Genomic DNA, 18350 nt, shown 5'->3' on the forward strand with positions numbered 1-18350 from the left:
AGCATGTGCTTCCGAAAAGCTTCCCTCTTCCTAATGGTTCAATAATTTTAGGCTTATTTACGCCGGACGTCGAGAATCAAAATAGCCTCCCGATCGAATGTAACAACGCATGAGAATACCACCGCGAATGATGCGAACGGCACTAATTGTTATTTTGATTGGCACGTTATTTGGTTGATTAAAACTGCTGCACTAAAAAGTAAATAATTATAGAAGGCAAAAATAAACGAAATTGACACAGTATGCTGGAAGGGATGCTACGCTCAGTGGATCGAACAGACACAGTGGCTGATATAGGGACATGTACACACTGACGCGAAAATCTCGCAGCGGCAAATCGTACCCGCGATTTGCTATTACAGTTTTATTGCATGAAATAAATGAACATTGGTTTGAAGTGTTTGATAATTCAGCGAGATTGTTCGCATGACGGACGAGAAATGCAAATTCAATTGAGAGGAATATAGCAAAACAAAAATCGTGTCAGTTTGTAAATACCTTAAATACAGAATAACAGATGCCCCACTGTACTCTTTTCGCCGTTCCTCAGTTGGATGGTTTGTAGTTCACAAATCGCTCGCTCACGGCGCTGCCACCCAACAAACATTGTTGCTGTACAATGGATGAATAAACCTCTCTAAAGCTTGATATTAAAAATTTAAGTGGAATAAGCTGTTATACAGCCAACATTGTTATTTGGGCATCCCTATTTAACGTTTACACATTGCTGTCACCAACTTAACGGTTTGCGAAACACAGCGTGTTTAGTTTTTGGCGATTTCGTTTTCGTTCCTGCGTAGAGTGTCGTCGCCAGTGGCCACCATGCCCAAATTATATACCGCAGGCATCTATTGATGAAGATCTGCACTGCAGTGGTGTCATCGTGGTTACACCAAGTTACTCACTGAGTAACCAGATCTTCAGTTCAAAAAAAATCTTAGCTCTCAGGATAAAAATACGCTTCTATGAAAAACGTTTTATATATTGTTTGTGTATAGCATATTTTAAACTACAAAATCTAATTTGAGCGCATATTGATACAATTTCGATCAGCACCTGAACGGCGTGGAGAACGTAGGCACGGGAGCCCACGGCAACGGAAGGAACGACGACGCCAGTGCAGCGGAGGACGGAAATGAACCAACTCCCACGCTGAGGGAAGTTAAGGATGCCATTCACCAGCTCAAAACCAACAAAGCAGCTGGTAAGGATGGTATCGCAGCTGAACTCATCAAGATGGGCCCAGAAAAGTTGGCCACCTGTCTGCATCGGCTGATAGTCAGGATCTGGGAAACCGAACAGCTACCGGAGGAGTGGAAGGATGGAATAATCTGCCCCATTCACAAGAAAGGCGACCATTTGGAATGTGAGAACTTCAGGGCGATCACTATTTTGAATGCTGCCTACAAAGTGCTATCCCAGATCACCTTCCGTCGTCTGTCACCTAAAACAAATGAGTTCGTGGGAAGTTATCAAGCCGGCTCCATCGACGGCCGGTCGACAACGGACCAGATCTTTACCGTACGGCAAATCCTCCAGAAATGCCGTGAATACCAGGTCTCTACGCATCACCTGTTCATCGACGTCAAGGCGGCATACGACAGTATCGACCGCGCAGAGCTATGGAGAATCATGGACGAAAACGGCTTTCCTGGGAATCTGACTAGACTGATTAAAGCAACGATGGACGGTGTGCAAAACTGCGTAAGGGTTTCGGGTGAACTATCCAGTTCATTCGTATCTCGCCGGGGACTGCGACAAGGTGACGGACTCTCATGTTTACTCTTCAACATCGCGCTGGAAGGTGTGATGCAACGAGCCGGGCTCAACAGCCGGGGAACGATTTTCACAAAATCCGGTCAATTTGTGTGCTTTGCGGACGACATGGACATTATCGCTAGAACATTTGGAACGGTGGCAGAACTGTACACCCGCCTGAAACGCGAAGCAGCAAAGGTCGGACTGGTGGTGAATGCCTCAAAAACAAAGTACATGCTGGTAGGCGGAACCGAAAACGACCGGATCCGTCTGGGTAGTAATGTTACGATAGACGGGGATACTTTCGAGGTGGTGGAGGAATTCGTCTACCTCGGATCCTTACTGACGGCTGACAACAACGTGAGCCGAGAAATTCGGAGGCGCATCATCAGCGGAAGTCGGGCCTACTACGGGCTCCAGAAGAAACTGCGGTCGAAAAAGATTCACCCACGCACCAAATGCACCATGTACAAAACGCTAATAAGACCGGTGATCCTCTACGGGCACGAGACATGGACCATGCTCGAGGAGGACCTACAAGCACTCGGAGTTTTCGAGCGACGCGTGCTAAGAACGATCTTCGGCGGTGTGCAGGATAACGGTGTGTGGCGGAGAAGGATGAACCACGAGCTCGCTGCACTTTACGGCGAACCCAGCATCCAGAAGGTGGCCAAAGCCGGAAGGATACGGTGGGCAGGGCATGTTGCAAGAATGCCGGACAACAACCCTGCAAAGCTGGTGTTTGCAACGGATCCGGTTGGCACAAGAAGGCGTGGAGCGCAGAGAGCACGATGGGCGGATCAGGTGGAGCGTGACTTGGCGAGCATTGGGCGCGACCGAGGATGGAGAGCGGCAGCCACGAACCGTGTATTATGGAGAAATATTGTTGATTCAGTTTTATCTTGAATTTGATGTAACACTAAATAAATGAATGAAATGAATTTTACAATTTTGTAACTAATATACTTTTGTGTTTTTTTTTTTCATTTTTTCGTTCGTTCCAAAGTCACCAATCTAATTTCTATATATTTTTTCACCCCATGAATATGAGAAAAGTGTTAACTTGTTATTCGCCCATTTACAATTTTTCTTCCCTCTCGAAATCACCTATCCAATTTTATTTATTTTTCTTGCGCCCTCATGAATATCAGAAAAGTTATCTTGTGGTTCGCCCATAAAAATATCTTTGTGATTTCTTTTTTTTTTTCCGCTCTGAAATCACCATTTTTTTCTTGCGCCCCCTGAATATCAGAAAAAGTAATCTTGAAATTGTTCCAGGAACTTCTCTAAGTATTCCTCCAGAAATTCTTCAAAGTTTTTCTTCCTCCAAGAATTTATTAAGATTTTTTGCAAGAAGTTCTCCATGAATTTATCTTAAGGACAAACGTCTTCAAATCCCGCTTCAACGATGCATCAAAACTTCAGACGCACAAATCTCAAGAAGCAAGCTTCAAACAATAGTGCGTTTCATTATTCTGTTCTTGCTCACTTGTAATAAGCTTAAAATAAGAAATTCAGGTGCGCTGGTTTTGTTTACGAAAAAATTTGTGCGCACGAAATCGTAAATAGTGGCCAAAGTCAGAACCGGCCATTTTGGGATTCTAACAAGTCTGTCCTTAAAACTACTTAAGAAATTTCTCCTAGAATTTCTCTGGGAAACCTTCCAAGAAATCCTTTAGAAATTACCCCAGAAATTCCTGAAAAAATCCTTTTACAATATCTTCACGAATTCTACCAGGAGTTTCGCCAAGAATTCCTCGAGAAATTTCTCCAAGAATATATCCAACGATCCTCCAGGGATTCCTTTAAGAATTTCACCAGAACTTGCTCTAAAAATTTATACATGGATTCCTCCAGGAATTTCTTTCATAGATTCTTCGTATAATTCCTCCAGGGTTTCCGCCAAGAATTCCTTCCGAGATTCCTCCAAAGATTTTTCTAGGAATTCCTCCAGTTATCCATCCAGAGATTTTTCAGGAATAAATTCTTCCAGGAAATACTCCAAAAGTTAATCCAGGAGTTTCTCAAAATATCATTGGGAAATTTCTCTAAGAATTCCTTGTAGATTTTCTCCAAGATTCGTTTTAGTAATTTCTTCAATAATTACTTCAGGTATTCCTCCAGGAATTTTTGCAAGAAATCCTTTAGATATTTCTCCAGAAATAACTTAAGATATTCAGGCAAGAATTTTCCCAATTTACAAATCTTCCAGAATTTTTTTTCAAGAATTCAACCAAAAAATCCTTAGGGCATTCATCTAGGAATTTCTCCAAAGAAATCTCATTGAATTCCTCCCATAAATTCACTAGGAGTACTTCCAAGAATTTATTCAGACATTTCTCCATGAATTTCTCCGAAAAATGTCGAAATTACTCTAGACATTCCTTCATAAACTCCTTCAAGCATTTCAAGAATTTCTCCAAACATTTCTCAGAGAATTTCTACAGGTATTTTCCATAAATTCCAACAGGAAAATCCTTCAGAAATTCGTCCGGAAATTGATCCAGGAATTTCTCTAAGAATTCCTCCAGGAATTCTGCCAAGTTTTTCTTTACAAATTCCTCCAAGAATTTCGCAGGGAATTCCTCAAGAACACCTCCAAGAATTCCACTAGTTGTTTTTGCAGAAATTAATCCAGAAATTCCTCCAGAAATTCTTCTAAGTTTTTCTTTAGGAATTCCTCCAAGAATTCCTCTAGGTGTTTTTTTTTTTGCAGAAATTCCTCCAAAAGTTTCTCCAGAAATTCCTTATATTTTTTATTTAGAAATTCCACCAGGGATTCCTTCAGGAATTCTTTCAAGGATTCCAGCATTGTCCCTAGTATTTTCTCCAGGAATTTATCTTGGAATTTCTTTTTTCGAGATGTTCTCCAAGAATTTCTCCAGGAATTCCTTCAAAAAAGCCTTTCGAAATGTCTGCAGAAATTCCTCCCAAAACTTCCTGCGAGACTTCCTCCAAGTCCAGGAATTCCTCTCAAAATTTCTAGAAGTACATCCAAAAGCTCCTCTAGGAATTTCTCCACGAAAACCTTCAGGAATATCTTATTATATTATTAAATATATTATTTTTCAGGAATTCCTTAAGATTTTTTCAGAAACTGCTCCAGATATGCCTTCAATAGTTTCTCAACAAATTACTGGATAAATTTTTAGATTATATCCTGGAAAAGCTATTTTATAAATTCCAGAGGAATTCTCGCAGAAAGTGATGGAAGAATTTCTGCAGGAATTTCTGAAGGGTTTCTTGGATGAATTCTCGAAGAAATTGTGGAGTAATTCCTAGTTGATCTTTTGGATGTTCTGGAGAAGTTCCTGAAAAAAATCTTCGAGAAATTATTAAAGGAATTGTATAAGAAATTCATGAGGAATCTATTGGAAAAAAATCTGGAAATATTCCTTAAGGAATACTTGGTAAAACTCCTGGGATTTTATTTGAAAGAATCCCTGGAGAAATTCTTGGTGGGGTTCCTGGATGAATTTCTGGAATATTTTTTGCAGAAAATTCTGTTAGAAATTGTTGAAGTAATTTCTAGAGAAATTCTTGGAGGATAACTCCTGGAAGAGTTTTTTGAGGAATTCTTGGAGAAATTTCTGGAGAAATTCTGGGATACAACACTGGATTTTTTTTTTGGAAAAACTCTTGGAGAAATGTATGGAGAAATTTCTGGAGAAATCATTGGAAAATACCTTAAGGACGTCTTGTAGAAATTCCTGGAAAAAATCTTTCACAAATTTCTGGGAAAATTATTAGAAAAAATCCTGGAGTAATCTTTAAATAAATGTTTAAGGAGTTCTTGAAGAAATTAGTAATTAGTAATAATTGTAGGAACTCCTTACAAAATTCTTGGAGAAACTCCTGGAGAAATTCTTAAGGTGCGATTAGACTGGTTGTCATTATGCCAAGCATTTGCCATTGAAGTCCGAGATTTATCCAAGGTTGTTTCGATTTAAGTTGTGTTGATCATTTGTTAGACTTGTTTGTATAAATATTTGTACCGTCTAATTCGACCTTTAGTGTAATTCCTGGGGAGATTCGAAGCTAATTTTGCAGGAATTTTTGGAAGAATTCTTCAAAGAATCCTTTGAGGAATTCTCACGGGATTTGCTGGAAGAACTGGTGGAATAATTTCTGGAGGATGTTCTGGAGGGATTTCTGTAGGAATTTTGGAGTTATTTTTGAGATATCCCTTGAAGAACTCTTGGTAAATTTCTGGAGAAATTCTGGGACAATATCTATCTTGAAGAAATTTCTAGATGAATTCATTGATTTCGGGTTACATTGACGAGTGGGGTGAAATTGATCGCCGTAAAGGTCATTTTTATTTGTAAAAGATAACGCTGTAAATTAAAAACAATTTGTGGAAAACGATGATCATCTGGCTCAAGGGTTAGTGAACGAAAAGTTTACATGTTTAATAGCCAATTAGTAACATACTTTTGTATAAAATTCAATATTTTCTGAAACTGCCTGTTAGGCGAACTTTAAAGACACTCACAAACTTTTGTTACCGGAGCTGTATCGCAAATGTAATAAATCAAATAATTGTTTATAGTTGCCAAGTATTCGCTTAATCCGATTTCGTCTCCAGAAGTTCTATGAATATTGAAATTTATGCATAAATTTCTACTTTTCGGAAGTAACCACATGTTCAGTATGGAAATTGCATAGTTTCAGGCGGTTTCCTTAGATTTGTATAGCTTTAAGGTTTAACGTAAAACATTTAGAAAACTTGCGAAAGTTTTAAATAGTTTTTCGTGGAAAACATATGTCCAACACTTACAAAGGCATTCGCAAAATTATAGATTTTTATTTCAAATGATATACATATATTGCAGTAAAAGTTTAAACCTATTTGACTGATGAAAACCGTAGTCGTACTTGTTTTAAAGCATTGAGTTTGATCGTATCGATAACGATTCAAAAATAAGACGCCAAAACTATGTAAAGTGATAAATTTCACCCCAAATCACGGTACTTCTACAGATATTCCGGGAGAGGATTCTAGAGGGGGAATTCCTGATGTAATTTCTGGAGAAATTTTTGGAGGAATTATTGGAAAAATTCTTGGACAAAGTCCTGGAGGAGTCCCTGAATCCGTACAGGGACTCCTGGAGAAATTTTTATAAAAACCTCTGAAGGAATCAATGGAATAATTTTCGAAAGATTTCTTGGAGGAATTCCTGGACGATTTTTTGAAGGAATAACTGAGTTATACCTGGAGGATTCCCTGGTAAAATTCTTTGAGTAATCCCTGGAGTATTTTTTTATAGCTATTTGTATCTCCTGCACTGATGGAGCTTCGGTGTTGACACGGGTAATGCGTCAAACCCTTAGCGGATCATGCTGAGGTGTTCTTAGCATGGCCGACACTCGAAAAAGATTTCCAAAGTGCTCGAACCAGACGTGTCTTTCACGGGCATCGTAGCATTCATCTTGGTCCCACTAAGGCGACGTGAGACATCCTAGAGGAGACGGATGTCGCCAGTGTTTGCGACTTTCTCGTCTTCGTCGGCTAGGGAGTCCGCCCACGCTCTTTTGTCCCGTCTACATGAGCGTTTCACTTCCTTCTCGAGAGCCGAATAGCGCAGACGGGCTACGGCTTTGGCTTCTCGTGTTTTCGCTCGCTCTATCGCGGCTTTGGCGTTCCTTCGCTGCTCTGTCTTCCTCCAGGTATCATCTGTGATTCACTGCTTTCTTCGGATGCGTAGCTCACCCAAATTATTCTCGATGGCGCTCCATTGGTATTTTACGCTTCCACCTGCTGGAATATTCGCAGCACAGTTTTCTAGCTCCTCGACGAAGGACCTTTTCACCGCAGCGTCTTTCAGTCGGCGTGTGTTGAACCGGCGCCTGATTTTCTCCTCCTGTCGCTGAATCCTGGCAATGTGCAGTCGGATCTCCGCGTCTCCATTTCCGGCTGATGCAGATGTAATCGATTTGATTTTCCGTGGCGCCATCACGGGAAACCCATGTCACTTTGTGCACTTGTCGATGAGGAAAGAGCGATCCCCTAATCACCATGTCATTGCTGCCACAATACTCTGCAAACAGCTCACCGTTCTCGTATATTTCTCCGAGACCATGGCGTTCCATGACGTGCTCATAGTCTGAGTTGTCGGGGAACCAACCTTCGCGTTGAAGTCGCCCATGAGGATCTTGATTAACGACTGCAGTGCATTCAGGTGGCTGTAAAGTTCTATTTATCTTGCATTTCGGCAGCATCGGTAAGCACGTAACATTGGACCATGGTGAAGTTTCTACCCGTATTCTGAATTTGGCTACAGGTATCCTCTCATTAATAGGTTCCCACTTCATGAGCGCAGCGTGGGCGTGAGTGCTGAGCAGGAAACCAACTCCACGGTGGCGAGGAGCGTGTTCACCTCGTAGGTCAGAGTATAGCAGAATTTAACCCGACACCAATCTGTGTTCTCCAAAGTTCGGCCTACGGACTTCGCTCTGTCCTCGGATCTCAAGCTTCATATGACATGCTTCATTGGTTAGATGTGCCAGTTTATCCTGCTGGGCTATGGTTAATATATTCCAAGTTCCAATTCTTGTCTGTTGTATCGCGCTTAAAGCAGTTGCCGTTGAATCAGTTCGTAATCTTTCATTTTTGGTTTTTGTAACGGTTTTTGGGTTTCGAGAAAGTAGGTCGTATACCTAAGGACCTCAATCCACCGTAGTGGGGTTGCCACCTTACGTACAGCTTCCGACCTCAATGAACCACACTAATATAGATATAGACTAAACACAATGTTCCATCAAAGTCATGATTCATAATTCAATCTCATTCATGTAACTCACCAGTCACCACGGCCAAAGCTCAGAACCGAAAACTATCTCTGATTTCGCACCCTAATTTCTTGTTGCGTCACCGCGCGCACATGCAATGCGCCCGAATGAATTCGCAGAACAAAGTTGCAGCTAAGCAAGCAGCAGCGCTCGGCTCACAGTCACAGAGCCGTCCGTCAGGTTAATGTTGCCTGACGCTTACATCAATTATTCACGACACCGCAAAAGTTGCGTCCCGGTCCTTTTATGCTGTGAAAACAAATTGAAGCACCACCGCCGCCGCCATCATGCTCATCATCGTTACCGTCATCATCGACGACGGGTGGACGGCGCACGGTTTGTACATGGGGAAATCGGAGTAATATGCGACTTCTTAGAAACACTAAAATACTAGTTAGACTTGGGGTCGGTATTTCAAGAAATTGAACGATTTGGAGAGTAACAAGTCTGAACTCTTACTAAACTGAGAAAGTAGTTTTCTAACAAATGGATAACATGTACTTATCTTAAGCTGTGCGACTCATTTCACCCCGATTCCCCCTGCAGTTCACTAGGAACCTTCCGTCCCTGGAATGACCCGTGCACCATTAACAGTGAATGCGGTGCGGTCCAGCATTCGATGGCTATGCACATCATCTAATGGCATATTCACAGAGAAATCGCTCTATCGTCACACTGGGTTTGGTTGCCTTTATACTGCGGACAATGTAACTTCATGAATCGCCAATTGGGTGTTTTTGTGGATGGTCGCGCGCGCAGTTGCAAGCAACCACACCATCATCAGCCAACATTACATCCTACTACAGAAAGTTGCTTTACGACTACCGCCGACCACCGTATGCATAATAACAGAATAAGCGCAGTGATATAAACAAAGGGCCAAATTGTGGAAGTCCTTTATTCAAAACACATTGCGAACGATAACGATCGGTTCGGAAGAGTCGTTTCCCATTAAAGGGTAAATGATTCATTAGTGAACCTCTGCATGGTAGGTAGGGTTATTCCGTCGAATGTAGTTTCGATTACCGAAAGCGGTAACATTTACTCAGTGAACTATTTAGTACCACCAGGTGGCTGAGCAGCAGCTTGCCAAGATCAGCGAGTTTGCGTCCACGAAGTCCAACATAAGCAAGGACCTTTAAACGACCCTATTTCGACTTCGTTGCGACGGACGCTTTCGCTTTTGCAGGTAGTCCAAAAGGTGTGGCGATTGCGACTGATTGTGATAAGCACTCGCAGAAGCGAGTGCGACAACCGTCAAGTGAGGAGCTGTCTGGCGGTGCCCGCAAGCCTAGGCGGATACTAATCCCGAAGGTAGGCAGTAATGCTGGCAAGTCGGACTCCAGCCAGGCGTCCCGGAAAGCTCGGAAGGGAGGGCCTTAAAAGGCTGACCCGTCCCGGATGGAAGTGAACAGAGGGTTGCGACCGTTGTTAGGCCCTCAGCAACCACAGAGTAGGGCGAACCCCACTTGGACGACAGTAGAGCGGCAGACGAAGAAGAAAAATCCGCTAGATGAGGAGGTGCTTAAAGACGCCAAACCAAGAAGACGTAAAAAGCTAGGTGACAAGGTAGGGGTAATCTGCCCCATTCACAAGAAAGGCGACCATTTGGAATGTGAGAACTTCAGGGCGATCACTATTTTGAATACTGCCTACAAAGTGCCTATCCCAGATCATCTTCCGTCGTCTGTCACCTAAAACGAATGAGGTCGTGGGAAGTTATCAAGCTGGCATCATCGACGGCCGGTCGACTTTGGACCAGATCTTTACCGTACGGCAAATCCTCCAGAAATGCCATGAATACCAGGTCCCAACGAAATTTCTGTTCATCGACTTCAAAGCGGCATACGACAGTATCGACCGCGCAGAGCTATGGAGAATCATGGACGAAAACGGCTTTCCTGGGAAGCTGACTAGACTGATTAAAGCAACGATGGACGGTGTGCAAAACTGCGTAAAGGTTTCGGGTGAACTATCCAGTTCATTCGAATCTCGCCGGGGACAAGGTGACGGACTCTCATGCCTACTCTTCAACATCGCTGTGGAATGTGTGATGCGACGAGCCGGGCTCAACATCCGGGGAACGATTTTCATTATTGCAAGAACATTTGGAACGGTGGCAGAGCTGTACACCCGCCTGAAACGCGAAGCAACAAAGTTCGGACTGGTGGTGAATGCCTCAAAAACAAAGTATATGCTGGTAGGCGGAACCGAACACGACCGGATCCGCCTGGGTAGTAATGTTACGATAGACGGGGATACTTTCGAGGAGGTGGAGTAATTCGTCTACCTCGGATCCTTACTGACGGCTGACAACAACGTTAGCCGTGAAATTCGGAGGCGCATCATCTGTAACCGTTCGGTTCCCAGTTTACACTTGCCGGCTCCACCGCAAGTCCTTTTTCCTTTCCCCTCCCGACTACAACCCTGAAAATAAACAAAATACACATGCAGAGGCAGTTGGCACTCACTGGTTAATGATTTGTCAGTGAGTGAGCCTGTTTCACTTTCCCGTGTTCCTGACATTGATGCCAGACAAAAGTCGTGCAGTTTAAGCGTGGGTAAAAGATACCCACTAATACTTTTGTATTCTCACTGACAGATGACGCTAGTGACCAGCGGACATTAGGGTGTGGAAACATGAACATAAAATTAACATAGCTGTCAAAAATAAAAATAAAATAATAATAGTAAGAATTGATTTCTATGAAGGGGAAGTTTTATAAAAGCCTCCTTGTTGGCAAAAGACGCTCTCTTTTTAATACCGATCCTCGAAAGGAAATGTAGTGCGCGCGCGAATAGTGTAATAATTCGAGGTTAGAATAATTGTTAAAAAGAAACCTCTTAGTGGTGAAAATTTCTTTAATTTTGTGTTGTCTTTTCTTTAAATTTAGGATCAAAGTACAGAGTTGTTTGTCAGCATAAGTGTTAGTAATTGCCATGCAGAAACAAAAACAAACAATTGGTTAGTAGTGTTAATAAGTGTTAGTACAAACATAAAAATTAATGTGTGTTAAAATTCATAGAACAAATAACAATAACGATCCACAACAACTGTTAAAATAGTCACTATGACTGGCTAAAATCAAGAAAAAGGTAATTATAATAAAGCTAAATAGTGAGGGTGTTTGAGGTTAGGTATGGTGCGTCACGGGTGCTAATTTCTGGTGATAAGGTCCACACCAGGGACCTTTTTCTTTTGTATTATTGTTCCAACAGTGACAGATGAACAACGGTTGACATTTCCGAAGATTGGGTAGTGGATAAGGTGGCTGTTCCGGATTTTCCGTTATAACGGTCTCCGGTTCGAACAACTTGTGAGAAGCGCACGTCGGAAGAACGCCATTGTGATCCACCCGCCATCTTCCATGTTCCGTCACCCAATCGCCATTGTTTCCCAAAGCTTCTATGGAAGTAGCCCAACCACCAACCAACTACCGTTCGGCGATCCGTTGGCACGTGGGAAGTCAAGTGTCACGAACTGCCCCACCCTAGTTCGGTACCGTCGACATCAAATCAGCCAAACCGCTACCAAGAACCGATTGCCCGATACTCCGTCGGCAATAGAGATGCCTCGCCTTCTGGCCAACTACCAAGAATTGGCCCACCCTAGTCCAACAACCGTCGGGAAGAACCAAGCAAACCCGCTACCACCACTACCAACCGTCGCCAGGATCCAGATCCAGACTTCAAGTACCAAGCATGCGAAAGATAAGTACCCTTAAGTGACGTCACCCTTGTAAATAAACCCTATGTTATTAGATAGCTTCAGTGGTAGCCCATTATTTAGAGAGAGCAGCCCTGAAGTGTAGACTTTCTCACCCCTTTTCTTTGTTCGTTGTTTCCGGGTTCCGATAGAGAACCGTTCAAGCCTCGCCTTTGGAGTGATTGGTTATTTCTTAGCGTTTGTCCCCTAAATGTTTAGTTTGGACACCCTTACTCCGACACTTGCCCCTCATGTGAATCAGAGTTCCATTGCATACTGTTCCTGCAACGATTTAGATCTCATTCATGGCAGTGGATGTATGGGAAAGAAAAGTCATTCATCGACCCTGCAGAATCCCACCCCCGAGCTAGCGAGTTACACATCAGCGGAAGTCGGGCCTACTACGGGCTCCAGATGAAACTGCGGTCGAAAAAGATTCACCCACGCACCAAATGTACCATGTACAAAACGCTAATAAGACCGGTGGTCCTCTACGGGCACGAGACATGGACCATGCTCTAGTAGGACCTGTAAGCACTCGGAGTTTTCGAACGACGTGTGCTAAGGACGATCTTCGGCGGTGTGCAGGAGAATGGTGTGTGGCGGAGAAGGATGAACCACTAGCTCGCTGCGCTTTACGGCGAACCCAGCATCCAGAAGGTGGCCAAAGCCGGAAGGATACGGTGGGCAGGGCATGTTGCAAAAATGCCGGACAACAACCCTGCAAAGCTGGTGTTTGCAACTGATCCGGTTGGCACAAGAAGACGTGGAGCGCAGAGAGCACGATGGGCGGACCAGGTGGAGCGTGACCTGGCGAGCATTGGGCGCGACCGAGGATGGAGAGCGGCAGCCACAAACCGGGTATTGTGGCGTACTATTGTTGATTATGTCTTGTCTTAATGATGTTGAACAAATAAATGTATGTATGTATGCTTGATCGACACGGCGGGGTGGGTGCTCGAAAAGATCATCCTCAATAGAATGTTGAGGTTCACCGAGGGCGAAAATAGTCAAGTAACCAAGACGGCTTCCGGAAGGGGAGGTCCACCGTAAACACTACCTTGTCGGTTACAAAAAACGCCGAAAAAGCACTCGAGCCTAAGAGAAGAGGGATTCTTTCTGTGCGGTAGTAACTGTGGATGTAAGGAATGCGTTCAATATCGCCAGCTGGTCTCGAAGTCTACGGTGAGACGATCGAAGAGGTGAAGTTGACTACCGACCTCTCGATCAAGGTTGTGGAGGAGTGGATGAGGTCCAGATGATGATCGACAATAAGCTCCCCTTCGGCAGCCACGTCGATTACGCCTGAAATTGAGCCTCCACAGCTATTGCGACACTGTCCCGGATGATGTCCAATAGCTCTGTGGTGAACGCCAGTAAGTGCAAGCTTCTGGCTAGTGTTGCTACGTCCATACTTAGATATGGCGGCCCGGCGTGGGGCACCACGCTAAGTACTGAATGCTAGAGACGGAATCTGGAAAGTACTTACAGGCTTATGTGCCTGAGGGTTGCGAGCGCGTACCGTACCGTGTCACACGACGCTCTATGCGTCATTTGGTATGGTGCCTATCAGCATTCTTATCAGTGAGGACCCAAATAGCCGAGGCGGTAAACGCACGGGTATTCAGCATGACCATGCTGAGGGTGACGGGTTCGATTCCTGGTCGGTCCAGGATCTTTTCGTAAAGGAAATTTCCTTGACTTCCTTGGGCATAGAGTATCTTCATGCCTGCCACACGATATACACATGCAAAATGGTCATTGGCAGAGGAAGCTCTCAGTTAAAAACTGTGGAAGTGCTCATTGAACACTAAGCTGAGAAGCAGGCTTTGTCCCAGTGAGGACGTTACGCCAAGAAGAAGAAGAAGAAGTATCAGTGAGGACATGGAGTGCTTCGAAATGCGCGGCACAAGAGGCATACGCAGGACTGCCAGGATGGCCTTCATGGTCAAATGGCAGCGCGCGTGGGACAGTTCTACCAAAGGAAGGTGGACTCATAGGTTGATACCGAGGGTAGATAGTTGGATTAATAGGCGCCATGGGGAAGTTACATTCCACCTGACACAGGTCCTTACAGGTCATGGTTGCTTCCGACAGTATCTACACCGTTTCGGGCATGCGAATTCTCCCGAATGCCCAGTGTGCAATGGTTTAGAGGAAACGGCGGAACACGTTTTGATCGTGTGCCCGCGTTTTCGCACAATGCGTGACCGCATGCTTGCCACATGCGGGGAGGACACAACTCCGGACAATTTGGTCCAGAGGATGTGTAGGGATGAGTTTGGCTGGAACGCCGTTTCAACGGCTGTCACTCATATCGTCTGGGAGCTACAGAGGAGGTGGCACGTGGACTCGGAGAATGACTAGTCCAGATGCAGTACAAGAGGTGGTCCAGGGGTTCGGAGTCGGCTTCGTAGGTCATACCGGTGAACTGCGGTCGAGATCGACCCTTAAAGCGATTAAGTGGCCGCGGAGAGGAAATCCCGGTAGCGGTGCTGTCGTGGCGTCGGTCTACTGGGTTGGATCCGAGCCCGCGGTTGGAAAGGGGTCCCCAGCAAGGGTCGGGGCAGGTGGAGACCCTGCTGTCAGCAACCTTCTGGTGCAGCAGATAGGGCCTGAAGGGTAGTGATACCCTTGCCTTCAGCAGGTCAGATCGGGTTGCACGTGGGCATCAGTTCTTGATGTCTGCAAAGAAGTTGGGCGCGGGCGGGGTTGACCCTGTCCGCCTTCCGAGGACAAAGGGAGTGGCGAGGACCACTCGGGAAACTGGCTAAGCGCCAGCATGTTACCGTGGCGGACTGTCCAGGGCGAGTCATCGATGTTTGTTGCTGCGAGGCTACGCAGCTAACCTTGAGGGTGCGATGTGCACTAGCCCCTCTCTGAAGCAATACCTTCTTGGTGGTTCCGGAGAGACGAAGTGTTTGGCGACCATGGGAATGTTGTTTAGTGGGTCGATGAAAGAGTAGTCCTGGTTTTCACTTTTTTTTTAGAAGACGGCCTTAACCCCACACTACCTGGACCTTCTGTCCGGGTGTTTGTTGAGCAGATTATCCTCCCATGGTTTAGAAGAAAAAATAGGGGGTATCAGAGGTACCATGTGATCTCAGGGGTAGTTCAGGAAGTGAGTTTTAAGCGGTCTCAATGGCAAGTCAGGGGGGGGGGGAAGGGTTTGATTTAAAGGGCTTCATGGCGTCCAGGAGGTAAAAGCAGGTATCGATTGTAATCGCTCCCAAATCGCCCTAGTGGATAAAAGAGCTGCAAATAAGGTAATGTAGATAAAAATACAAAAGACAATAGGAACCTCAGCATTTTATGATCGAGATGAATAACTTTCCTGAAGATATGAGTGTTGATATATGACAGAAATGAAATCAAATACCCTATCCTGCGAACTAATTTGAAAACTACCATAACCCACCACCGGAACGGACCCAAATGACTGCAATTGAAACAGATGTACCTTTACCGATAGGGGAAACTACATTGAATAACCTATAACGCGACTCGATGTGGCAACTTCTAATGTGGAACCATAGATCCATCGATTTGTGCATTGTGTATGCATGTTGGCAAACGAGAGAGAGAGAGTTATTAATTATTATCAGGAAATTGTTTGTAATGAGTTCACGAGGTTGGAGATTATTGTTGGATCTGGTTATTGAATGAATCAAAACTAAAACAAAAATGTATAGGATTAGAAAACCCTTTTTGTATGACCAGTAGCTGCCGTAAACTTCGATTGGGGTTCCGCAAGAGAAATGTTGGAAAGCAACTCGAAGTACGCAACTTCTCTTACTACTACTACTACTACTACTTAGCACTCCGCATTTTTTTTTTTTTTTACATAACATCTTTTTATCATCGATGAATCATGAAATGATGCTGAGTCATTAGACCGAATGTTTCAGGACCGAATGGACATTTGATAATAGAGGCCTCGAAAGATAGATTCATCAAAATTACAAGGAACACAAATTTAGGTGGAAGAGTTGTTAGTTTGACGCCGAACAATACAGTTGTGGTGTAAAACTAATGAACAGAATTCTGAAAATGGAGCACATAAACTCATGTGTAGCAGTTTAACCGCCATTCAATTCTGCAGCAATAAGTAGCTCGAAAGTTCAATCTTTGAGCTAAAACTGATGACCATCTGACCGACCTAATCTGTCTTGGGACCTTCGGCCGGGCACGATTTGAAATATGTACCTGGACTTCAAATTCCATTTTTGTGCATTGGAGCCGAATACATAATAATCAAATTGTTAGAGCAGATATCTGAAATGGATAAATTCGACTACCGATCAACATTCTAGCCTGTCCCACATTGGCATTCACCGTGCTTACCGAAACCGCATACCTACCTCAACAATGAAATATGAAACTATTTCGAACACAGAACGGAATTCTGACCAACCTGCTCTGTTTCGCTTTTTCGTTTCAGAAACATTCAATTGAAACATAGTTGCCCAACCAAGGTGGTTCACGCAAAGCATCATCACATTCAATCGACCGGACCACCACCACCATCAGCACCACACTAGATGTGACTTCATAAAGCTGGTCAAACGACTCCAGAGTGGTACGAGGACTGCAGCTGGGTGTTAAAACAGGAAGGCACACCGAACCCAGGGCAGCACTTGTGGAGAAGCTGAAAATGAAATTTAATGGTTTCGTGAATGTTTTATGCTGCAAACTGGTGCTAATTATTTATTTAGCCGATGGAAAGCAGATGCACGAAAAGGACAAACACGGTAAGTGATATGCAGACACGCTGATGATGATGGGAGGATTATGGGTAGTTGTTCTATCATCCGCATTGTTATTGGAGGTATTTAGTGCGTGGACGAGGGTGGTGTCAATTAGTCTGGTTTTGTTCGTAGCAAAACGGTTGGATTTTTTTTCTCACGAAATCATCAAGTTGCAGTGACTTATTGAAAATTAACAGATTTTATACTCAGTAGTTACTTACAGGGTTGGGATCATTCATTTACAATAAGTTATACACACTTGTTATAAACTCGCTTAGGAAGCTTCTTATAAAAATATAATGTATGGAATGCTTTTCCATATTTGCTTGAGGTTTGTGCATTCAATAGTTTTTGGACAACAAATAAGACAATTTTATCTTAATCCTTTGGAACCGGAGGGGTCATATATGACCCCAACATAGAAACGGCTGTATAAATTCACCCATTCGATAAAAAAGAATACTGTCTTCGGAAAAGTTCTTACAAATAGGGTCTTCTATTGGAGAAAAATGGGAATATTTGTATTTGGGACTTGATTGATATCCTAGAACATCCTGTACACCATGATATTTGGAAAAACGAAATAGTTGACATACCAGTTGTTATAAAAGCTGGAACTTGGATGTGGGTTACATTTATATGGATTCGTTTAGCCTCCATCAAGAATATCAAAAGGTTCTTTTATATTCCGAGGTGTTCTAGGTGTTCCAAATTGTCCTATAGTAAAGTCCTTCAAATTTGCAACAATAATTGTATGTATTTTCGCCACATAGCCACATACATTCATACACACACATAACCTACTAAGGTCCGTGAAGCTCTTGACATCTACAATGACATTTATAGACACTATTGGAATATTCTAGAACAGCCAAACTAACTTGGAGTTCAGGACTTCAGGTCTACACTCGTAACAACAGCCATATCTGCTATACTGAGTAACGTTTCATATTTATCCGTGATTACTGGACCAATCTAAAGTCTACTAGCTTATTATAAACCTTTTGGGATATTCAGGGTCGTCCAAACTGTTCTATAATGAAGCCCTTCAAACCCATAAGAATAAATTTATGTACTTCAAATCTTCAAGAATAATTTTATGTGTTTTCGCCATAAATAATAGTATTGCATAATCTGCTGGGATCCGCAAAGCTCTCAAAATTTCAAATGTCATTTCAGGACACTGCAGGGGTATTCTAGGCCAGCTAAACTACAGCTGAACTCAAACAGGACTTCAGGTCTACACTCGTAACAGTATCCATATCTGTTATACTGAGTAACGCTACATAATCAACCACAGTTCTATAATGAAATCCTTCAAATCTAGAAGAATAACTTTTTGAGAT

The 18350-nt window shown here is 43.5% G+C and overlaps 1 protein-coding gene across 1 annotated transcript in view; it reads left to right on the forward strand.

Moving 5' to 3' along the window:
• LOC134287929 (titin) overlaps positions 1-18350 on the forward strand; it is a 413960-nt gene that overhangs the window by 162958 nt on the left and 232652 nt on the right. The window contains exon 2 of the mRNA XM_062851184.1: positions 16698-17007. Within this exon, the coding sequence (XP_062707168.1) occupies positions 16911-17007 (97 nt within the window). The 5' untranslated portion in view covers positions 16698-16910. The remainder of the gene's footprint in view (positions 1-16697; positions 17008-18350) is intronic.

This window comes from Aedes albopictus, chromosome 2 (assembly GCF_035046485.1).
Source record: "Aedes albopictus strain Foshan chromosome 2, AalbF5, whole genome shotgun sequence".
Lineage (NCBI taxonomy): Eukaryota > Metazoa > Arthropoda > Insecta > Diptera > Culicidae > Aedes > Aedes albopictus.